The sequence below is a fragment of the Talaromyces marneffei genome, chromosome 7 (assembly GCF_009556855.1).
Source record: "Talaromyces marneffei chromosome 7, complete sequence".
In the NCBI taxonomy this organism is placed as follows: Eukaryota; Fungi; Ascomycota; class Eurotiomycetes; order Eurotiales; family Trichocomaceae; genus Talaromyces; species Talaromyces marneffei.
The window spans coordinates 1,577,208-1,599,957 of record NC_072354.1 but is presented as its reverse complement, the minus strand read 5'-3'; the positions used below and the strand labels follow the sequence as shown (position 1 = coordinate 1,599,957).

The 22,750-nt window shown below is 48.1% G+C and overlaps 10 protein-coding genes across 10 annotated transcripts; 6 read left to right on the top strand and 4 right to left on the bottom strand.

The window, feature by feature from the left end:
- Positions 1 to 798: 798 nt before the first annotated feature.
- EYB26_009233 (uncharacterized protein) lies at positions 799 to 1,389 on the top strand (the record flags this gene model as incomplete). The annotated part of the gene is made up of 2 exons (XM_054268483.1): positions 799 to 968; positions 1,026 to 1,389. 2 exons carry the CDS (start codon positions 799 to 801, stop codon positions 1,387 to 1,389), a joined length of 534 nt encoding a protein of 177 aa, XP_054124458.1.
- Positions 1,390 to 1,996: 607 nt separating this feature from the next.
- EYB26_009232 (uncharacterized protein) lies at positions 1,997 to 3,542 on the top strand (the record flags this gene model as incomplete). Its single annotated transcript, XM_054268482.1, has 3 exons — positions 1,997 to 2,111; positions 2,180 to 3,084; positions 3,135 to 3,542. The coding sequence occupies 3 exons, from the start codon at positions 1,997 to 1,999 to the stop codon at positions 3,540 to 3,542; spliced, it is 1,428 nt and encodes a 475-aa protein (XP_054124457.1).
- A 496-nt stretch (positions 3,543 to 4,038) lies between these two features.
- Positions 4,039 to 6,392, top strand: EYB26_009231 (uncharacterized protein; the record flags this gene model as incomplete). The annotated part of the gene is made up of 4 exons (XM_054268481.1): positions 4,039 to 4,123; positions 4,188 to 4,341; positions 4,390 to 5,110; positions 5,160 to 6,392. The coding sequence occupies 4 exons, from the start codon at positions 4,039 to 4,041 to the stop codon at positions 6,390 to 6,392; spliced, it is 2,193 nt and encodes a 730-aa protein (XP_054124456.1).
- Positions 6,393 to 6,603: 211 nt separating this feature from the next.
- Positions 6,604 to 9,243, bottom strand: EYB26_009230 (uncharacterized protein; the record flags this gene model as incomplete). Its single annotated transcript, XM_054268480.1, has 5 exons — positions 6,604 to 6,837; positions 6,916 to 8,376; positions 8,428 to 8,459; positions 8,512 to 9,092; positions 9,158 to 9,243. The coding sequence occupies 5 exons, from the start codon at positions 9,241 to 9,243 to the stop codon at positions 6,604 to 6,606; spliced, it is 2,394 nt and encodes a 797-aa protein (XP_054124455.1).
- Positions 9,244 to 9,793: 550 nt separating this feature from the next.
- EYB26_009229 (uncharacterized protein) lies at positions 9,794 to 10,879 on the top strand (the record flags this gene model as incomplete). Its single annotated transcript, XM_054268479.1, has 2 exons — positions 9,794 to 10,704; positions 10,765 to 10,879. The coding sequence occupies 2 exons, from the start codon at positions 9,794 to 9,796 to the stop codon at positions 10,877 to 10,879; spliced, it is 1,026 nt and encodes a 341-aa protein (XP_054124454.1).
- A 613-nt stretch (positions 10,880 to 11,492) lies between these two features.
- On the top strand, positions 11,493 to 13,111 carry EYB26_009228 (uncharacterized protein; the record flags this gene model as incomplete). The annotated part of the gene is made up of 5 exons (XM_054268478.1): positions 11,493 to 11,781; positions 11,830 to 12,199; positions 12,244 to 12,614; positions 12,663 to 13,005; positions 13,060 to 13,111. 5 exons carry the CDS (start codon positions 11,493 to 11,495, stop codon positions 13,109 to 13,111), a joined length of 1,425 nt encoding a protein of 474 aa, XP_054124453.1.
- A 1,790-nt stretch (positions 13,112 to 14,901) lies between these two features.
- Positions 14,902 to 15,901, bottom strand: EYB26_009227 (uncharacterized protein; the record flags this gene model as incomplete). Its single annotated transcript, XM_054268477.1, has 2 exons — positions 14,902 to 15,800; positions 15,856 to 15,901. The coding sequence occupies 2 exons, from the start codon at positions 15,899 to 15,901 to the stop codon at positions 14,902 to 14,904; spliced, it is 945 nt and encodes a 314-aa protein (XP_054124452.1).
- Positions 15,902 to 17,063: 1,162 nt separating this feature from the next.
- EYB26_009226 (uncharacterized protein) lies at positions 17,064 to 18,676 on the top strand (the record flags this gene model as incomplete). The annotated part of the gene is made up of 3 exons (XM_054268476.1): positions 17,064 to 17,166; positions 17,226 to 17,539; positions 17,600 to 18,676. 3 exons carry the CDS (start codon positions 17,064 to 17,066, stop codon positions 18,674 to 18,676), a joined length of 1,494 nt encoding a protein of 497 aa, XP_054124451.1.
- A 127-nt stretch (positions 18,677 to 18,803) lies between these two features.
- Positions 18,804 to 19,997, bottom strand: EYB26_009225 (uncharacterized protein; the record flags this gene model as incomplete). The annotated part of the gene is made up of 1 exon (XM_054268475.1): positions 18,804 to 19,997. The coding sequence occupies one exon, from the start codon at positions 19,995 to 19,997 to the stop codon at positions 18,804 to 18,806; it is 1,194 nt and encodes a 397-aa protein (XP_054124450.1).
- Positions 19,998 to 20,932: 935 nt separating this feature from the next.
- Positions 20,933 to 22,601, bottom strand: EYB26_009224 (uncharacterized protein; the record flags this gene model as incomplete). Its single annotated transcript, XM_054268474.1, has 2 exons — positions 20,933 to 22,471; positions 22,545 to 22,601. 2 exons carry the CDS (start codon positions 22,599 to 22,601, stop codon positions 20,933 to 20,935), a joined length of 1,596 nt encoding a protein of 531 aa, XP_054124449.1.
- Positions 22,602 to 22,750: the final 149 nt, after the last annotated feature.

The following is a 22,750-nucleotide window of genomic DNA, read 5'->3' as shown; positions in this document are numbered from 1 at the left end:
TAGAAATTAAATATGAAGATCGATACGAGAGGGTACTCAGATAGCTCACTTAGTTGGAGTCGGAGATGCTGTAGACTAGACATCATTCCCCGCACGATGCACTGACCTGACAGGAACATGGAGCACTCCGTACACAGCCAAGTCAAGGGGCATGCTTAGACCTCTGACTCCGCCACGCGTATCAGTCGTTGGCTGATAAGACTCACTGGAACATTGCCCACTTGCGTAACGTAACCCTGTGCAATGCCCATGTATTCTGTACACACTCCGTACTAACCAGGTCCCCCAGGCAGCCGCTGATAAGGACGCCGATAAGGAAGGAGGTTCAGATGGCGTCAGCTCCGCGCCGCAGGTCATCCCCAAAGCTAGCACGTTCCCTAATTACTGTCCTTTTGTCGCTGTAGCCGCGAATATGTGTTCCGATCTTGTCCGGTGATATATCTACGCGTCGATGAATATATATTTCTCCAAATCTCCCACTTTCCCTCGTACTGTTGCACGACGACAAGGACAGGACCCTACTCGTACCTGGCCTTATCTGCCTGTGCCTATATATTGCTACCGGTACCGTATCTTATCAGCTTCACGCGGCTAACCACATCCGGAACCCGTCGTGCGAGTCGAGTCATCCAGACTGTGACTCAATCTGACCAAGGCTGAATCATCTCTTTGCTTTTGTTTACCTATTGTATTTACTGTATTTATCATCTCGAGAACTGCACTTGCAACTGTTTTCATTTTCAGCAAACATCATCATCTTCGTTTGTTGTCAAACAGTCGAGCCGCCAGTCAACAGCCATGTCGGACTTGCGACGGTCAGCCACCGAGGTCAAGCGCGACCATGACCACAAGGCCAAATGGGCACACGGAGCCTGTCAATATGGACGAGAAGCCCCCTCTTTCGATAAGTGGACCATAGATTCTGCCGGTCCGGGGCGGCTACGTCCAGTTCCTGCTACATCTGCTGCGTATGCCCCCTTTTCTACTCCTTACTACCCTAGGTGCATGCACTGACAGCATAGCAGTTCACAGTCTATCCTCAAACGCTATAACGAGTCAAATCGCCGATTAGCTCGCCATGCCAATTACACTTACTTCCGAAACGATGTCAAGGAGGCACTGGGCAGCGATTCCTCTTCCGACGAGACCACCGCCGCCCACGAGAGCGCCGCTCCAGATTCTTTGCCCGTCCTCGACGACATGCCCGCATATACTGTCTCTGGAAACACCGTCCTCGCAACTGCCGTGTCCAAGGCTGAAATCAAGTACGAAAACAAAGTAACTGAGAAGCTGGTCAAGGAATACGAGTTTGTCTCGCGGGAGGATGATACCTTTGGGTACGTTGCTGATGTCGATGACTTTGAAATTATCGATCACGACAGCGTATAGCTCGTACATGACTTGAATATGCTTGTTCATGCGTTTTGTGTCGTGCGTTCCTGAGTTGCGCGCATCTCACTTTGTATCATTCTGTTTCATTATCGCGTCTTGCATATATATACCATTGGGCATCAAGAGAGGAGCGATCGGCGTTTAAGTTCCTTGAAGATTGAGCCTGGACATTTTGTCATTCGATCTGGATTGGGTTTGGCTTTTGGATTCCTTGTCTTTGATTTTTCGTTCCGTTTAGATTGTACTTGACAGTCGCGAGATATTGTCGTCGTTTCCGGTTGTCAGACTTGGCACCAGATTGTATAGTCGGATTATTGATATTGATATTCGCTCAGTGCCAAATATACCTGTTAGTGATTCGGATTTGCGATTTGAGTAAAAAGTCTAGAATAAATCATTGATAGAAGAACGGCCAAATCCACACGTATGGCTGGCTGCATGTAATCATGTATGCACTAAAAGGCACTAAGAAGGGCAGATGCGGGAGTCGCCCGGGAAGACATGCCAAGAATTGTTTACGTCCCCCAAACAAAATAATCTTGACCTTCCCGCCATCTGCACAAAACATCCATCATAGCAACCACACCAACCACATCATCGAATCATGGAGAGACGCACTGCAGAAAGTCCAATGGACTTTGAGTGGCAGACTCGAGCTCCTGGCGATGTCACTTCGCCGTTTTATCAGCTGGGTCTGCAGCACGATAATAACAAAAAGTGTTAGTTTTTGTCCCTTGTTTGCCGCAGTGACAGTGCGAGACCTCACGACTAACAGCTCGTTCATCAGCATTTACGTTCGACTCTCCGATTAAAAAACAAACCGCTCCCACACAATCGTTTAATTTCTCTCAGCCCTCCCCTCAGCGAAATGGATCACCAACCCGGCCCGGCGCCATCTTTGGCAAACCTTCCTTCCAAACCCCTCGCAAGTTCGATCTGGATTTTTCCTCCGGCGCAGAGAACATGTCTTCACCCGAAAACGCCGATAATGAAGATACGCCCGAACCAGCACACATCAAGAAGAAAGAGAAACGAAATTCGCTGTTCGCAATCTACGGTCGATGGGCCCCCAGCCCAGGCAGAGGCGAAATCGCTCGTGTGACAAAACACACAACCGATCCAGCACGGCGGGTTCATAAACGGCGGATACGTGATCGTGATATTGATCGGCATTTGCGCAGAGATAGCGACTATGATAGCGATCGACCCAGCAGTCGGGAGGGAAACCAACCGCCATCCAAGTTCGAGAAAAAGAATACCGAGTCAGCGTCATCCTCGTCGATACAACCGCCGCAGGGCTCAACATGGGCGCATTTCTTTGCCTTTCTCGATGAACATCCCAATCTTCCTGCAGTTTTGTCTTACTGGTTGCAGCTGGTCTGGAACCTGATTCTTTTTTCGTTGGTTACATGGGTTGTGGTGTCGTTCGTTTTGACGATAAAACAAGATATCGACCATGCCGCAGATGCAAAGAGGAACGACATTCTTACCGAAATATCAACTTGCAGGGAATTGTATGCTCAGAACAGTTGCAATATGGCTAGTCGACCTCCAGCGCTCAACGATGTGTGCAACAATTGGGAAAGGTGTATGGATCAGGATCCTACCCGGGTGGCCCGCGCGACAGTCTCGGTGCAGACTATCTCCGCTATTATCACTGGTTTCGTTGATGCGATCAGTTTCAAAGCATTCGTACGTTTTCTCCTACTGAAAATGTGTTACTGGCCACTGACATTGTATAGTCTTACTTTCTTTTAACAATCACCACCATCACGATCGCCAGTAACTGGTCTTTCATTGCCTTACGACACCAATACACTAAGAAAGAAGATCGATACCCATACGCTAACCCTCAACATCCACAAGGACAACCTCCTTATCAACACCAACAAGCTCCTCCACTTTCATATCCCGCCGACGGCAATCAATATCCTCTCCAATATCCCAAAACACCTGGTCGCGAAAACAGCCCCTCACGTCGACAACGTAGCTATGACAGAGACGACGACAACGACGACGAACAGGAGCCGCGTCGCTTACTTCTTGAGAATACGCCCTCGCGGAACATGGATTTTGTGACCGGACGCAGTCGAGAGCGTGAGCTGCATGCGCGTACGCCTAGTCCATCGAAGAGGGAAAGGTGGATGTAACGCTCTTTCTTTGTTTCAGCAGCACGTCTTGCAGAACATTGTCTAGGACAGATACTTCTGATTAACTTTCACTCTCTTTGATACATTTTTGACACATTTTCTTTATTCATCTACATTGACAAGGACTGGGCATGGTATACGGTACAGCATAGGTTAGGTTAGTTGGTGTACTTCTGTGGTTTTATCTTGTTTAATATGCTCATTCATGTATATAACATTTGAACAATACATTATTTATACATCGAGTCTCAGTCGTTAAAATCTAAATCTAAATGTCAGGGCTAACCCTACCGTACGAGCGGGATGACGTCGCGGACCATTCTGAGCTATGTTCACCGCCAAGAGCTTTCCGATCGATCGATCGCATCGAGATCTCTCTTCCCCTCCTATTCTTCGAGTTCGTTATTGTTGTTCCTTTCGTTTTCTAGCGTTAAGCACATATCACCTTACAGCACTGGCCTGTCTGGTCTGGTCTTGACTATCAGACATTGCTGCAATGGCAGCTACCCCCCTCAACAACGCTGCCCTTCAGGGTAACTATGATGTTGACTACGTCATTCGCTATACCTTTGGGGGACCTGGTAAGTGGCTGCAGCTCCTTTTATGTATAGCAAGTGGACTAATGTCCTTATTACGATGGTACAGACCGCCAGGAAGCAAAAGAGCAGCTCAGCAGCCTCTTGCAGACTCTTGCGGGGGTGGGGTTCCTGACCGAAGTCAGACCAGGAGACAGATCGTCTTTGCTCATATTTATTCGAGCACCGCATAAGAGTTTGCTGCGGGCTACGCATACTACACGGTAGAACATTTATTCTTGTTATACTGTGCAATAATCTGACTGGTTTAGCGTCCGCGACTGGCTCTACGGCCTCCGCAATACCAAACCCGACCGCACCTCCTCACCTGGTCCCCAGACAGATGCGGAACGCCTTCGAGCAATCTACTACATCCTAACAGCGCCCGCCTCCGATGGTGGTGCAAACATCACCCCCAAATTCGGAAAATGGAAGAATGTCGATTCCTTATTTCCTTTGCATGATGACAAGACAAATCAGGCCTGGATGCGCGATTGGAGTAAAAAAACGTTTTTAACGAGCGAAGATCTGGACCAAATCCGAGACAAGTTCGGAGAACAAGTCGGGTTTTATTTTACGTTTTTGCAGACGTATTTCAGGTTTTTGTTTTTCCCGGCGCTGTTTGGGTTTAGTTCCTGGTTGATGTTGGGGTATTATTCGCCTGTGTATGCGGTTATCAATTGCGTGTGGTGTGTGGTGTTTGTGGAGTACTGGAAACGACAAGAGTTGGATTTGGCGCTCAGATGGCAGGTTAGTGGAGTGTCGGTGTTGTCATCGAGGAATAGGAGTTTTAAGCCGGAGAGCGAGGTCAGGGATGAGGCTACGGGAGAGTTGAGGCCGGTGTTTCCTTGGACAAAGAGGTTGCAGAGACAGCTTCTTCAGATTCCGTTTGCATTCCTTGCGGTTATTGCACTTGGTGCTGTGATTGCAACTTGCTTTGCCATTGAGATTTTTATCTCTGAGGTATATAATGGTCCTTTGAAGTCGTACTTGGTAAGATACTCTAGAGGTCTACTAGTCGCGAATCATGCTGACCGTCTAGGTTTTTATCCCCACCGTCCTACTCTCTTCCATCCTCCCTATCGCCAGTACCATCCTTACTCAGCTAGCAAAGCGACTTACAATCTTTGAAAACTACGAAACCAAAGAAGAGCACGATGTCGCCTTTATCCAGAAGATGCTTGTCATCAATTTTATTACTTCTTATCTGGCCATCTTCCTGACGGCATTCGTCTACATCCCTTTTGCGCATGTGATTGTCCCATACCTCGATGTCTTCCGAGCAACCGTCCGTCCCTTCATCTCTCCTGAAGACGAAAAGACAATCCATCACTCCGAGTTCAAAATTGATCCAAACCGACTCCAAAAACAAGTTATTTACTTCGCGGTGACCGCGCAAATCGTCAACTTCTTCCTTGAGACCGTCCTTCCTTTTATCCTTCAGCGTTTAAGCTCAAGATACAAGAAGTACTCTGAGGAGAAAGCAATCGGCCGCGAAAAAGCAAGCGCCGCCTACGACGACCACCCCGACGAAGTCGAATTTCTGAAAAAGGTCCGCGAAGAGGCAGATCTACCGGAATACGACACAACCGACGATTTGCGACAAATGGTCATTCAGTTTGGATATCTATCACTCTTTTCAACCGTCTGGCCACTTGTCCCGGTGTCATTCTTGTTCAATAACTGGCTGGAACTGCGCTCTGATTTCTTCAAAATTTGCAAAGAATTCAAACGTCCCGTCCCGGAACGCGCCGATACCATCGGTCCCTGGCTGGATACTTTGGGCCTTTTGGCTTGGATCGGAAGTATCACCAGCCCCGCTCTCGTGTATCTGGCGCGCAGTCAGGGCTTAGACTCCGGCGACTGTACTAGCTCAAGCCATATCCGCGGATGGGTGTTCATGACTACCATCTTCTTCTCGGAACACATTTATCTTGCCGTCCGTTATGCGGTCGAGAAGACAATGGCCAAGATCGAAATGCCGAGTATTGCCCAAGAACGGATTCAGAAGATTCTGATGCGCAAGGAGTTTATTGCCGAGATTCCGGAAGAGTCCCTGTCCCCCGAAATGGATGAATTTGAAGGCGGCGCTGCCGGCGAGCCTAGACAGATTACTCGAGCAAAACTGGAAGAAGACGCCCGTGCACGCACACTACATGATGCGCGTCCGTCAGACCCGTTCTGGGAACGACAGAAGAATTGGAGGGAGGCGCTGCAGATCGGGGATCGGATTATTGATGCGTATCAGAGTGTGGAGGAGAAGAAGAATGACTAGTCGCTTAGTATATAGCGATAGGCTTGGAAGGGGGTGATGTAATATCAGACTGTGTAGGTGGTGCTGGTGTTGTGGTGTGTAATTATTCTTACGTGGTGGTGGTGCTGTTTATACTATGGATACGTATCAATACATATCTTTATCTCCTTGCCTCATTGACGTAGAACTCTATACCATATACCTATAACTATAACTATATGTTGAAGGATTATCACCCAAAATAACCTTGATAATACCCGATCTCCTGTCCGTGTCCCTGCCCATCCGGCCCTAGATCTAGATTCATGCTCGCATCCATACTCATGTTAACATCCATACCCATATCAACATCCAATAGCCCCCACTCATCGTCATACGGAACAAACATTCCCGCCCCAGAATGTCCTGGTGCGGGACCAGGCGGCATTGCGGAGCCTGTGTTTTGGAGATAGTGATCTAGTAAGGCCTACGCCAACCCGGTACAGAGGCAGTTAGTTTGAGAAGATCTTGGTTTTGGGAGTGGGGTGGAGGGGACCGGACAAACCCAGTCTAGATTTTCGGATCCAGTGATCATATCTGTCATTGTACCTGCGAAGGGGAGGTTGAAAGCCTCCGTTTCTTTTTCTGTCTCGCGAGGTTGCGGGTCGGTGTGTACATGTGCGGATGATGACTCCATTGCAGCAGGAGGCTGATTCTTTTTCTTGTTGTTATAATTATTCGGCTCGTGCTTTTCGCCGGAAGAGAATGTGGTGGTGGTGTTTTGTTGCACCTTGTCAATCATCAACTGCAACGTCAGCGCCGCGGTACGCGCTTCATTCGAGTATGCGCTTTTCGAGGCCCAGATGCGTTGCGAATTGAGCAAGGCGTCTAGTAATCTCGAGAAGTGTGGAGATGTTACCTGTCCCTGTCCTGCTTTTCCAGGAGATAAAGAAGAGGGTGATCTCATGAGTACAGAGAGCTCAAGACAAATAACCATTGAAGCTAGCAGAAAGTCATGCGCCGTCAGGGACGAGACCATCCATCTATCCTCGTACAGCCGTCCATGGGGTCCTGAAGTGGCGTCATGTAACTCCGTCTGACGCGCCAGTACCTCAAGGGCAGCATTGATGCATGCTCTTCTCGAAAACTCCCGCTGCGGATCGTGGCGTTCTGTGTTCAGGTATCGTCTATGCAACACCATGACGCTCTTGAGATACAACAACTCGATCGTGCAACGATTGATAATCAGACCCGATGACACGGTGAACGATTGATTTATGGGTCTCCATTTGAGTGTCTCGGGGATTGAGGCGTATGTTTCGCGCAGTTTGGCGTCGAGGTCTATTGTTACGGGGTATGAAGGCGGATTTGAAGAAGAGGACGAGGAGGAAGAGTGGGTGTGAACAAGCACTTTGCGGAACATATTCATCACCGCTACTTTCGCGATGGTGTATAACGCCGGTGTATAATCTGAGGATGGACGGGAGGGCGGCAGTGTTTCTATGGCGGGCCATATATCCTCATCATTCAGATTACGGGGTGACTCTGTATCGCAGAACTCGGGCGGGATCATACTCGGCATTCCCATTTGGAAGGATATTAATGTATCAAGCTGTAAAATTGCGTGCCATCGTCGTCGTCGCATTTCGCCTTCAAAGGGCGTGATTTTGCTATCTGTTTGTGTATTGGGATCGCGGTGATACCCCATTCGCATCGCCAGACGGATTATAGTCCCCATCAAGAACCAGCCGTCGAAGCTGGAGTCTGGTTTACCAATATACGTGCCTAGGAGATACATGACCAACGTCTCAAGAGCATAGGAGTTGGCGTTTGTGTAGTTGCCCATTATCAAGCATTGGACTGTTTTGGATCGTAATGGTTTGACGGGGAGTGCAGGCTGTTGGTTGTTGGTTTCGGTCGTTGATAGCATAGCTTGTTGGACGGATGCTACGCAAGCGAGGATGGAGAAGAGGAGGCCGACCCAGAGGGGTGGTGCTTTGGTTGGATTGTGCCAGAATTTTTCATACTGCGTTGTCAGTAGCATAATCTCATGAACGACTTTGGGTGGGGGGTTTACCTCGTTCTGAAACTTGATAGTATGGATAATCGCTAGAAACCAGTCAGCGCTAATCGTAATGAAACCGGATGAGAATGAACGCACGCAAAACCATCGGTGAGGTAAAATACTGCGACAAAAGCGTATCACAAATCGGCCTCGGTGGCAGCGAGTTGATAATCTCTTGAAAAGTAGGCAATGGCTGTGTAGCTCCCAAAACCAAGTCAATCTCCTCTTCCTCCTCCTCTTCTTGCTCCTCCTCATGAGTGTCCACATCGTCCTCAGGAGAGGTCATTATATCCGACTGAGCGAGCTGTTCGCGGACTTCTTTGATATCATCCAGAATCGATAGCCAGTGGGTATTCTCTATATGGCCTCTCGTCTTCCTTGTGATTGGCGATTCTCTTTCAATGGCAGCAGTAACACCACCACTACCGCGTGGTCTATATCTTCTTCCTTCTTGAATATTCTCATCAACATTACCCCTCTGATTCACAGAAACCTGCTCATTCACTTCAGAACCCCCAACAAGCTCCGAAACCAATTTCTCAACTCTTTTCAACCGCTCACCTACATTACTATTCCTGCTCTTGGGGTTGCGGATAGCGTTGCTTGCGTACTTGCAAGTTGCTCTTTCGTCGCGTTTGATGCAGCTTTCGCAGGGCAGTTCACGGTTACATTTTGCTCTATTGTCGTTAGTTTGGGTAAACTTTAAGAAGCAGCAGAAGAAGGAGGATAGGAGGCTATCTACTTTCGTATACGACATTGTTCGCAGGATGTTGGTCGACGGCTTCGTTTGCTGTCTCTGTATACGATTTGTCTGTCCGCGGGGTTCATTTTTGAGGACTGTGCGAGCTTAACGGTCTATAGCGGTCAGATATATCAACTTTCTTCTTGGAAACAGCAGCAGAGGATAAATCCGTTTATATTCTTGTCTAATTCCAGACTCGAGAAGTAGCAGTAAACCAATGTTACCCATCAACTTCCGGCATTCAACCAGTGGGGGGGGGGGGGGGGGGGGGGGCTTACTTAGGACATAATTCCGGCAGCCGGAGATATTATCTCCGCCGTAGCCCTAGCAGTCACGGCCGGATTTATCGTGCGTCGAGATTTGGGAATTAACTTGAACTGATCATGTAATGACTGTAATCTAGACGGTAGATTAGGGTCGATGGGAATGGATTAATTCCGTTTCAAGCCAGTTATAGGCTCCAAAGTTATGGCCTGATAATTCCGAAGATCAAGTAAGGAATGGAATATATATAACAGACACAGGACATGCAAGTGTTCGATTCTCATTCCTCAATCCATCTTCAACCACAGTTCAAACTACACATCTACATGTAATAAACTCACAAGTTCAACTATAAAAAGCAATATACACAAAATGTCCGCCGGATCAGCAGCCCACGGTGCCCTCACAACCGTCCTATCCAATTTATTTGTCTCCCTCCCCATCCCCAAGACCAATCTCGATGGCCAGACATACATCGTAACCGGCTCCAACACCGGTCTCGGGTTCGAATCAAGTCGACACATCAACAAACTCGGTGCCGAGAAATTGATCATGGCAGTGCGGAGCATCTCCAAGGGCGAGACAGCCAGGGCCGAGATCCTACGCTCAACGGGCCGTGAGGAGAGTTCCATTGAAGTATGGGAGTTGGACATGGGCAGTCACGAATCTATCAAGAATTTCGCCGCTCGTGTCGCGACTACTCTGCCGCGTGTGGATGGTGTCCTTGCCAATGCCGGGATTATGGTTGACAAGTTTAGGGTTGTGGAAAGGGACGAAAGCATGCTTGCCATCAACGTGGTCGGCATTTTCTTGCTGTTTGCGTTGCTGGTTCCGAAGCTGCGTGACTCTGCGGAAAAATTCAGAATTGCACCACGATTCACAATCCCGAATTCTGGGTTGCATTACATGGCTTCGTTGAAGGAGTTGGAAGACAAGAATGGCCGGGGCATATTCAACGCCCTAAATGACTCCAAGACGGCCAATATTGGAGATCGATACAACGTGTCCAAGTTGCTGGTTATCTACGCCTGTCGTGAACTAGCAGACAAAATCAATGGGTCAGCGAAGGCTTCGTCAACGGCAATCATCATCAACACACCTAATCCTAGTTACTGTAAATCAGCGCTACAACTAGGCACGGAGCTAGGGGGGACTAGGGCGGCAAAAGTCTTTGAGAAGGTATTGGCGAGAACCACGGAGGAAGGAAGCCGGACTCTAGTGCATGGAGTGATTTCAGGGCCGGAGACGAATGGGCAGTATTTGACTAATTGTCATGTTCAGATGTGAGATCACACCCCAGTTCTCTGAAAGTTTCGGTTGATGTGCTAATTTGAAGGGTTTAGTCCCTCATCTTCTGTGACCAGTGCAAAGGGAGCTCGTATACAGAAGCTTTTTGTTGGAGAGTTGGTCGATAGATTGATCAGGATTGCACCGGAGATTTCGACCTATCTCAAGTAAGAATGTTTGTTTAGAGTCAGGTACCACTCGCTCGTTTTGGTATTTGTTTGCCGTGATCTGTAGTCGTCTTTTCTCAGCCACCAAGTAGATTGGTTCGTATGTTTAGTATATAGTTTAATATATTTCTAGTTAGATACCAATCAGAAATAATCTTCTATGTTCAAAATTGGATTGTCGTATAATATACGTGCCCAGACATATGACGTCAATCATCAACAGCCCTACTTGGATTTCACCAATTCTTCGATTGGCAGAATAAACACCAATCTGTTTCTCTATGGTGCGCCACTTTGGTATGGAAGTCTTTTCCGACCTTTCATCCATGGAAAATTGTCCATCAACGTTGGACGTCTCCCCTCACCAAGCATCCTTGTGATTAGGCTCTGGTTTGCAGTCATAATGACAAAATATGGTCGATTCATATATATCTTGGCATCTGTCAGACATGCGTTTTTCAATCATTCTGTTCGACACGAAACACGCTACTTTCGAATTGGCCAATAAAGGACATCGTTTGAGGTAATCGTCTTATTGCTCGAGTGTCTTATATGATCGACCATCTTGTCCGTTAACACTTAGACTTGGGCATATACAGTATCTTATTGAAGAAGAAATGCCCTCAGAACCAAAACGAAACCTCATTGTAGTCTCGAACCGGCTACCTCTCTCCGTCAAACGCAGCGAAGATGGCTCCTACCACTCCAGCATGTCCAGCGGCGGACTAGTCACTTCATTATCTGGATTGACCAAGACGGCTGAATTTCGATGGTTTGGATGGCCGGGGATGAGCCCCAAGGAGCCTGACGAGCAAGAAGAGATTCGACGCAGCTTGGGGGCGCATAATGCGATTCCGGTGTTTTTGGATGAGGAGTTGGCGTATAAGCATTATAACGGGTTTTCTAGTATGTGCGTTCCCCTGACTTTATTTAATGGAGATGTTGATGTTTTAGATCAAATCCTCTGGCCGATTCTGCACTACCAATCTGGAGTGACGTATGACGAAGAGGCATGGGAGGCATACAAAAAAGTCAACGAAATCTTTGCAGACTACATAGCAGACGCCGCGCAGGAAGAAGATCTGATTTGGGTACACGACTATCATTTGATGTTACTACCGAAGTTGTTGAGAGAACGAATGGCCAAGAAGAAACGACAAGCTTGTATTGGATTCTCGCTACATACCCCCTTTCCGCCATCGGAATCTCTGAAAGTCTTGCCGGTAGCAAAGGATATTCTGCAGGGGACGTTGTCAAGCACGCTGGTTGGATTTCATACGGATGACTACAGGAAGAATTTCACCGAGAGCTGTGAATACTTATTGTACGTTTTGCCCAAGATACAATGAGTGCAGGCTAATTAGATAGAAACGCACGATCCCAAGACAGCGCAATCCTATACAAAGACCGCCTTGTCAAAACAGGCCGTTTCACAGTCGGCATCGACCCGGACAAATTCAACGAAACGCTTAAACAAGATGAAGTTCAATCACGCATCCACGATTTGAACGAACGATACAAAGACGTCCAAGTGATTGTTGGCGTTGATCGATTGGATTACATCAAGGGCCTGACGCAGAAATTGCATGGATTCGAGCAGTTCTTGACTGACTACCCGAAATGGCAGGGGAAAGTTATCCTGATCCAAGTTGCGGTGCCGAGTCGAGAAGATGTCAAGGAGTACCAGGACTTAGAGACGGCGATTAGCTGTCAAGTTGGAAAGATTAACGGAAAGTTCAGTACGTCAGCTCCCTCAAGAGGTGAGAACATGAAGCTGACTGCTATAGGCAAACCCGAATATTCACCAATCATCTATCTTCACCGCTCTATCCCTTTCACTGAACTCACAGCCCTGTACTCAATTGCAGATATGTGTCTCTTGACATCAAGTCGCGACGGTATGAACCTCGTCGCATTCGAGTATATCGCCTGTCAAGAACAGCGAAATGGCGTCCTGGCACTATCCGAGTTTGCGGGTGCATCTGTCTTTATGGCTGATGGCACGGTACAGTTTCATCCTACGAATATCAAGGAGATGGCACAGTGCATCCACAAGGGGTTGACTATGTCGAAGGAGGAGAGGAAGGTGAGGTATGATAAGCTTAAGAAGTTTGTGCATATGAATACTAGGTATGTCCTTTTCTGAAGCAGCGCGTGACGGTGATGCTGACAGTTGATAATAAGCGCGAAATGGGGTCAGTCGTTCGTTACGGAGTTGTCGAAGCGTCATGTATAGACGTAACTGGATTGGATTGTTCGGTTGTTGCAGCGCCGTTTGATTTAGACGTGGATTTGATTTCATATCAGTAGTGTCTTCAGCAACGGAGTCATGCGTCTTTTGCATTAGCTTTTATTTAGTATACAAGAATGAATGATTATATAGGCGTACGACATCTCTCTCTGGCCTATGCTTACGATTGCCCAGTGGGTCCCAATACCAAAACGTCCAATATCAAGAACCTCACATCATGCAAACGTCTCCTTCTCCTACCATTTTCGAGGACATTTGACGTCCCTACAAACGCCCGAGAATCACAAGGTTGATAGACTTTTCTCAAGATATCAAATCAGCCTCTCATTGGTTGATATCCCTCATTTGCATTCGTTTGTATGCCTCAGAATGTCGATATCGAAGCCTCGAAGATATCAAAATCGCACGTCAAAGCCTCATCTCCCCATTCCATTGGTCCTCCATGATATACAAACACTCCCCGTGCCCATCGGATCGGGGACAATATCGGACTCTTCCTATACCCCGACCAGCGCCTCAGGCCCCCATCCCCCTGTCTATAAATCCCCCTTTCTTCACCACACTTCCCATCTTCTTTTCTCCTTGCTTCTTCAAGCAGATACAACCCGAGGCCTTGCAGTGAGCACGAGCAGAGTCTGAACAGGTCAGCTTCGTCCCACCTCTCTTCCCCTTCCTTTGCATTCTGGCTTCTTGATTTCTTTTGGGGCTTGACACTTAGTAGGAAACCCTCCCTCGTTTTGCGTCATCTTGCACTGGCTTCTCTGCTTATCACCCTCAAAGTCTACCATTATCCTCTCCGTCTCTTTCCCTCCCTTCTTCTCTTTCTGTCAATGAGGATGCGGCCTATCAGGAGCTTTTCGAGTCGAACTTTCTTTTCAAAGTTTTTCACGTTTTTTTTTTAATTTTTTTTGGTGATCTCGTTTCCGTTGTTGTCACCTGCTGCTCTAAGTGCCTGGCTTGACTTCACTCCAGCGAGCAAAGCGTACTTTTTTTTCCCCCTCTCTTTTGTGTGATTGAGACTCAAGGGCCAATGATGGAGACGTCCCATGATACGAGGACAGCAGACAGGGCGGGTACCATAGCTTCGACGATAAGCTCCGACTGTTCTTAGTACTCGGGGGTGATAACCCGGTGGGCAGAGTATACTGAGGCTTGATAAATGAGTTTTGTTTCTTCGCGAGTTTGGGTTGAATATTGGCATTCCATCCCTGTGTTGTTGATTTGATTGAATCTCATCGTTTGTTGTTTGTCATCTACTTTTATTTTATGTTCGCAAGTTCTGATATATGTATGAGCGCTGAGGACGAGAGTCAATTGGTATGAATCAATGTATTCAGAGAATCATGCAGTTTCCACCATCTTCGTCACCATAATAGCACTAAGTAACACGCTTAAAGGCCTCAAAGAACTCTCCAATGCAAGTGGCAGGAGCATTTTGGATTGCCAGGTCTGACGGGATGTATAAACCAGCGACGAGAAGAAATACTGTGCACGCCTAAGTGAGCTTCCAAGAAGTTCATGTATGTACCGCGAGATATTCTCATTTCAAATCGTAAACACAAAATATATCATATCAGGGGACAAAACAGATGAAACGCCTGACCGAACCCTATATCTCATAACAAAAAACATCGGCCATAAACCTCCCGCATATATCCACCAAGACGATCCTCATATAAACACCATATCCCCATGTATGCATCATCAACCGTGTCTTTCGTATATGCTTGAACAACGTAAAAAGGAAACAATAAAAAATAAAAAAGGAGGCCGCGTCAACAGCATGGCCGCCTCTGCTTCCCCACTTCAGCAGGCGTTTCCATCTCTTCATTAACCACCATACCAGGCGGAAATCCCAACCAACTTCTTCGTTTATCCCCCATGCCAATCCTAAAACTCCCCCGTCCGTTCATCCCGTTCATCCCACCACCGGTGCCGCCGTCCATATCAGAATGATTCAGATCCAAGGATCCACCGTTCGCACCGCCAGTCCCATGCATCATCAACTCATTGAGTTGCTTGTTTCGTTGCTCCACCAGTTTCCGCGCAATCACGCGAAACACTTCTTCCACGCCCTCACCATCCTTGGCGCTAATCTCATGGCAACAATCCCATCCGATATCCTGGCCCCAGAATCCGCTGCTTCGTTTACTATCGGGGCTTTGCAAACTGCTCGTCGGCGAGGTGACAAACATATTCCCAAATCCGGCTGTCGGAGGCGGCGTGGATGCTTGTGATGGATACAACTGTTCCGCGACGTATGCGATCGTCCGCTCAAAGGGTACTTTTCGTCGCGACGGTTCGAGCGCGACTATATCCGACTTGGTACCCACGACATGGATGACGAGTGGACTGTCACCCCCGGCGCCGACATCATTGCTATGTCCAAGATTCTGTTTCAGTTCCTGCAACCATCCCGTCATTTCCTTGAAACTATTTTCGTCTGTAATGTCGTAACATAATAAACAAGCATTTGCGCCGCGGTAGTACAGTCGCGATATGCTGCGAAACCGTTCTTGGCCGGCGGTATCCCAGATTTGAAGTCGTACGATGGTGTCCGAGGTGGTGTCGAGGACGCGTTTCGTGACAAAGGACGCGCCGACGGTGGATGTTATTTTGGCGGGTTCAAATGAGTTTTTGACGTAGCGATTTACGAGGGATGTTTTGCCGACGCCTATTGCTACTTAGGAAATTGATTGCTGCGAGGAGGGTGTCTGGGGCATACATACCTTGTGAACCCAGGACGACGATCTTGGCTTCAAGTGATGAGCTCATTTTGTGAGTGGAGGGGCTTTACCGAGTCGCGACGGGAGACGCGACTGAGTGGTAGAATGTCGCAGGCTGGATTAGCATTATCCAGCTGAAATTTTCACAGGAATATAACCAGACGATATACAAGAATGGATATTGAATCAGGACAGAATGGATTAAGAATAAATCTATAGTGGATGATACACTCTGTGGAGTGACAAATGGAGGCTGACGGGGTTCTGCGGGGCTAGTTTAGGGAGCAGCCAGCCTTATGCGACGCCGATAACGAGCACGCACAGCATCATCCGCCATGATTCATTGGACACCGCCACTATGACTGATCGGATCACCAGATCTATGTCTCTGACTCTTAAAGTTTGATTTCTTCAGGAAAATATACCTGCTAACTGCATCGCCCGAGGAGAGAATGACTGTGCTCCGTACAGTTCCCTGTTTTTCATATACCTCGGCGACCGGTGTTGGTCATTTGCCTGCCAGTCCGATCTCCTATTGACGGGCCAACCAGCCGATCTGAGATGGGCTTGCATTGCATCCCACTGCATGTGAAGATCGCGTTCGTTGAGTTTATTCCAGTCGCCAATGAAGAGAGGAAGATGCACAGCGGGTTGTTTATTGTTGGTGCGGTGCCTAGTACGTAGTTAGATGACTGAGTGCGAGTGATACGTAAGCGTAGCACGTGCGGAGGGAGATACGGAATGCTAACGCTATGCTTTCGAACGCATAGTGGGGTGCTGCCTGGGTTGTCCATCAAAACCAGAGATGCTGCTAACTATAGAGTATTGATGGATTTGTCGTGTCTTTTCAGGACCCAGATAAGACAAGATAACTAGGGAGACGACGATAAGATAGTTACCCACTACGTACTCCGTAAGTTAACTTACCTAACCTCTCGGGATTAAGCAACGCCAACAATCGGCCGAGAGCGCGCCTTCCCCCCGAGGCTCCCCGCAAAATTGACTGCCAAATGGCGCCCTTCTCATTGGCTGCGGTGCTCTCCACAGCACCTACGCGCCGTCTGATTCGCTCGCGAGCGCTTACTCCGAATCCATCTTTCCTTCTTTGGGCTGGGACATATAACCATCTGCTTATCTTCTTTTCTTCTGACTTCTTCTCCCACTGCATTGTTTTCTCATAGCATCTCGCAGCTCCGTCTGTTATATACACAATGGCTAAACTCACAGGCCAAGAAGTCTCCCAGCACAACAATAAAGATTCGTGTTGGGTCATTGTGCACGGAAAGGCATATGATGTCACTGAATTTTTACCTGGTAGGTCTACATGGGCTTGAGGGTTAACGAGAGAGCAATTGAGTGTTGACAGAGAGCAGAACACCCCGGCGGCCAGAAGATTATCCTAAAATACGCCGGCAAAGATGCAACCGAGGAATTTGAACCCATTCACCCTCGCGACACCCTGGACAAATACCTGGATTCGTCCAAGCATTTAGGCCCAGTTGACATGTCGACGGTGGAACATGATGAGAAAGTGAAAGACCCCTTAGAGATGGAGCGCGAGGAGCGTATCAAGCGCATGCCGGCGCTTTCTCAGTGCTATAATCTGTTGGATTTTGAGTCCGTCGCTAGACAGGTCATGAAGAATACGGCATGGGCTTATTATTCGAGTGGTGCTGATGACGAGATTGTACGCTCTCCCTTCATTTGATTCATATTTGATATATGCTTCGCATGCTAATTGACGTAGACAATGCGAGAAAATCATACCGCATTCCACAAAGTCTGGTTCCGCCCTCGCGTCCTTGTCGATGTCGAAAAAGTCGACTTTTCAACCACAATGCTTGGATCAAAAACCTCTGTTCCATTCTACGTGACTGCCACCGCACTTGGTAAATTGGGTCATCCCGAGGGTGAGGTCGTCCTCACCAGGGCCGCTCATAACCATGAAGTCATTCAGATGATCCCGACTCTAGCATCATGTTCCTTTGACGAAATTGTTGACGCACGTAAAGGCGATCAAGTGCAATGGTTGCAGTTGTACGTCAACAAGGATAGAGCAATTACAAAGAAAATCGTCGAGCATGCCGAGAAACGGGGCTGTAAAGCGCTTTTCATCACAGTTGATGCACCGCAATTAGGTCGACGAGAGAAGGATATGCGTGTCAAGTTTTCGGATACCGGGTCAAACGTCCAGGCATCTGGTGGTGATAGCATTGACCGATCACAGGGTGCGGCACGTGCCATTTCTTCATTTATTGACCCCAGTCTCTCATGGAAGGATATCCCCTGGTTCAAATCCATCACCAAAATGCCCATCCTCCTCAAAGGCGTGCAGTGCGTCGAAGACGTGCTACGTGCCGTCGAAGCCGGTGTTCAAGGTGTCGTCCTCTCCAATCACGGCGGCCGACAACTCGATTTCGCTCCGTCCGCTATCGAGATCCTCGCCGAAGTCATGCCCATCCTCCGCGAGCGCGGCTGGGAAAACAAAATCGAAATCTTCATTGACGGCGGCATCCGTCGTGGAACGGATATCATCAAAGCTCTCTGCCTGGGCGCAACGGGCGTTGGTATCGGCCGTCCTTTCTTGTATGCTATGTCCACATATGGCCAAGAAGGTGTTGAACGCGCATTCCAGCTCCTCAAAGATGAGCTGGAAATGAATATGAGATTGATCGGCGCTGCCACCGTGGCAGATTTGAATCCTACTATGGTGGATACTAGGGGTCTAGTGGGCGGTCATTACGCTGCGCCCTCGGATACCTTGGGATTGAATGTATATGATCCATTGGTGACGCCACGGTTTGCTGAGAAGTCGAAGCTTTAGATGTGTTGTCATTTGTATAATTAGATATATTACATGCATATGCTAGAAGCAATGCTACATAGTTACAATTTCCCATCCTATTTACCAGAACCCCATCTAAAGGTTGGGCGAAGAAGAGGAATCAGAGTTATAAGACAAAAACCTGAGGTTTGTTCCTCAAGACCCCCGTATCCTTGTACATCATCGCCGCATTCACCATCCACCCACTTCCGCGGCCAACCTGTCCTCCCCAGACGCGCGACCATATAATTCCCGTAACGTCATAGAACAATACTCTCAACGCATCAATCCAATTGCTAGGCGTTATGAGATCATAAAACAACCCTCCAAACCGCGCCAGGAGACTGCATCCAGAGCGCTCTTGCAATTCACGCTGTCGCGCCGAACACCGAATTGAAATCCGTTCCCAAGCGCGTTGTGCTTCATCCCAAAACACGGGCTCGGAACCATACGCAAAATGGACGTGGCCAAAGACATGCAATATCGGTCGGACGCGCCATACTTCACCTAACAGATAGGGACAGCCGATACTGAAGTTGGGGCCAAGGTCGCGATGGGTGTAGGGCGGGGTGTGGGTTACGAGGATATCGGTTTCGGTTGGTATTGTGCCGGTCCACGCATCTTGTTGAGGTGGGTATGTGAATGCGTGTTCGGGGCCCAAGGGCATGGGCGTGGGGATCTGGGGGGCGCCGTAGATGTTGAGGGTTCGCGAGCGTTGGGTTGGCGTTAGGCCGGGGAAGGTGAGGGTTACGGAGGAGTGTTGGAGGTAGTGGATATCTTCTCTCTGGTCGTCTTCTTTTTCGCTGCGGTCATCGGCGGCATAATCGTAATCCTCGGTTTGGGTGTGATGGCTCCAATCGATCCTCCCGCCCTCGAAATCATCGATGTCAATATCCACGGATCGTATCGATGCCGTTGACGAAGATATATTCGCCAGTGAGGAGGAGACTTTGTCGCGATCCTCTTCTAGCCTTGACCTGGGGTCGAAGTAACTATCATGATTCCCCGCAATCACAATCTTGTGTCGATGTGGCAAGGTCTTGAGCCAGTTCACGGTCCCCTGGATTTCGCGTACGCTACCGTCGTTGCAGAGATCGCCGGCGTGGATGAGTAGATCGCCATCGGGGATGTCGGGCCATTCGAGCGTGTGGGTATCTGAAATGCAGACGACGCGGATCGGTCGTGTGGTGGAGGATGCGGATGGGGTGTGAGGAGGCCCGCGGAGCCGGAGGAGCAGAATGTGGATGGGGTGTAGGAAGAAGGCGAGTGGGGAAGCGAGGAGCTGGTCGACGAGGGGTCGTTCGATGAAAGGGTTTGCCATAGTGTTTTCCATTGGAGTGTTGTGCTTTTGGTGATATGTCATAAATTAGGGAGGTGTAGGATGCGCTGCGGTTTGGTCTCGGGCCATCCAGGCGCAGAGTTCAGTAAGGAGTGATATGCACGCGCGAGAGACACCAATAAAAGGGTCAATAATGCATTATGAGTGTAGAAATAAATAAAATGATAAAGAGTGTAGATGTGTATGTACTCTTGTGGTAGAGTCCGAGGGGTAGTCGGCGGTGTGATCATGGTAACATGTGCCAATAACAATGCTTCCATACGGACAGCTACCTACTTAGTTGCGCCATACCCGTTTGGGACACATAATCCGAGCAGCGTCATCGCCGTGACAATTGCCGGTATGACATATTGAGCTATGCCTCGATGTTGATCTTGACTTGTACGAATAGAAATGAGAAAAGTGTTTTTCAAATTATATTCCCTTCCATTTGGTATTCTTTATGCGTGTTTGCGAGAGAAGTTCGATTGCGCGAGTTATTGTTGAAAACGTCAAGGGTTGCCTCAGCCTACGACGGAGTTAGGGCTCCAGCACCAAGCCCTAAGTCCAAGACTTCCGGTTTATCGCGGTAGCCCTTATAAACAAGTTGCTCTCTGTCTGGAGAAAGAGGGACATTAAGCCTTTAAAGATATGTATCTGGTTACTGCCAAAGTACTGTCCTCGTATACAATATCTCAGAGGAGTCCGATGTCATTTGGCCTTACATATTGCTCTGGCCGTCCAACATGTCTCGTTGTAAGTGAACCTCCAATATAATACTAAGATCTCCTATATAATCTCCAATTCCTGAATTTACGGTAGATTCCTTTTGAAATCAGTTAGATACAAGCCCCTCAAAGAAATGGAGTTTGTCTTCCAGGAGAATTCTTTGTTAGGGTTAACGTTCTGAACTCTATGTCTTCCCAACTAGGCAATTTTCAAACTCGAATCTCTTCCAACCCTTCAAGCACTTTATCAATATACTCCAACCCAATCCTCTCTTCTTCCTCGTTCTGCGTCTTCTCTATACTATCCTCATCGACATTCCCAAACCCCCGTTCCACTGCCCCCAAACAATCAAGCACAATATCCCGAAAACGGCATCCCATCGATATAGGCAGTAACGCCTTTGCAGCCATTTCATACAACTGTTTCATGCGTTGACCGGCTTCTTTATCACCAGCTTTGAGATTATCACAGATGAGTCGACCGCCTTCGAGAGCTTCATTGTTGAATATACGTGCTCGTTCGTGGGTGTCGAAGATGAGGAATGAACCCCATAATGCGATTTCGAGGAGGTTTATCCCGAGAGAATAAATGTCGTGCGCCATGGTGTAGCGTGTGCCGGGGGTGTGGCGAGAAGGATGGGTGTAGATATCGTATTCCCAGTTTTGGTTTCCTTGCGTACTGCTTACAGTATTTGGTGTGGCTTCTCGGGCGAGTTGGAACCCGGTTAGGAAGAGGACTCCTGTAGAATCTTTCTTCAGGTTGGCATGTTCAGGAGATTGTTGTTCTTGAAAAATAAGAATTGACTCTGGTCGTATTGATTTATGAACCAACCCTGACGTATGCGTATAAAAGATTGCTGTGGCGAGTTGTCGACACAACTCTAGCCTCGTATTAATAGAAGGGAGAGGTGTCATGGTAAGAGCCCATCGAAGAGTTTTCGGCATATCAAGACCAGCCGGATATTTAAGAAATAGCTGAACCTCCCGTTTTGGTGAAGGTGAATATGCATATCCTACGGATTGCAAAACATGAGTCATCAGAGCTTGTGACCCGGCAGCGGCAAGGATCTGGGCAACTTTGCTGGCTGATAGTTTGAGTTGCGCGATGTTTGCATTTATGCCGTGCGTCCGACATTCGACGAGAATGTTGTCGCCATTCAGCGCATTTGAGGTCCAGATTAGTTTTGTGTCTGTGTGGCCGAGGGCTTCTGTCCGGTCAGCATTATCTTGAGTGTTTTGCAACGGTGGAATCTCCAGCGCATCAATCGGAACTTCTTCAACACGCGCGTGAAGAATATCTCGACTCAATCTATCAGCCGCCGAGGGACTTTTCTTTTCCTCCACCCCAGCATCGGCCTGTTGCAGAAACCCATACCCCGTAAAGCGCAAAAGCTGAATATAATCCATAAATCGCCTCTGCCACGACTCTATTTCAGGCACCAGGCGAGCCAATCTGGGTTTTACTACCAGCGTCCATTTTAGTCGGCCTACTTGACCGGTTGCATCCACCGCGTTGTGGAAAGCTTCAATGACTTCCCCAAGACTTTTGTTGAGAAGTCGCAGGATGGCTTTGAGTCGAGTTTGGATATCGGGTTGAAAGGTGTTTGCGTTGAGCCGAAGGAATAGAAGATCGGCTTCTACTTCGCTCAGGTGGATGTCTAAGAGGAGCCATTGGTCTTGGGCCTCTGTGACAGCCTTGAGATAAGACTGGAAAATCTCTGAGACGCGTGAATGGAACTCCAAGCTAACCTATACTTAATTATCAGTCAAAGATCTCTCGGAAATAAAGACTACAGGGCTATCAAGGAGTATGGTCGTTTACTTGAATCAATCCCGGAAGAGCCAACGCAACCCCGGATATGCTTAACGCCATATCCATTTGGAAACTCAAACTTCAAACGGACACGATGTCTATGGTGTTTAGATATAATTTTGGACTTGCAACGGACTTGTAGGTATATGAAGGAAGTCGGACCCTGAACCTCAATCAAGCTAGAAAGGATCCGAGTCCAAATTGTTTCATCGCCC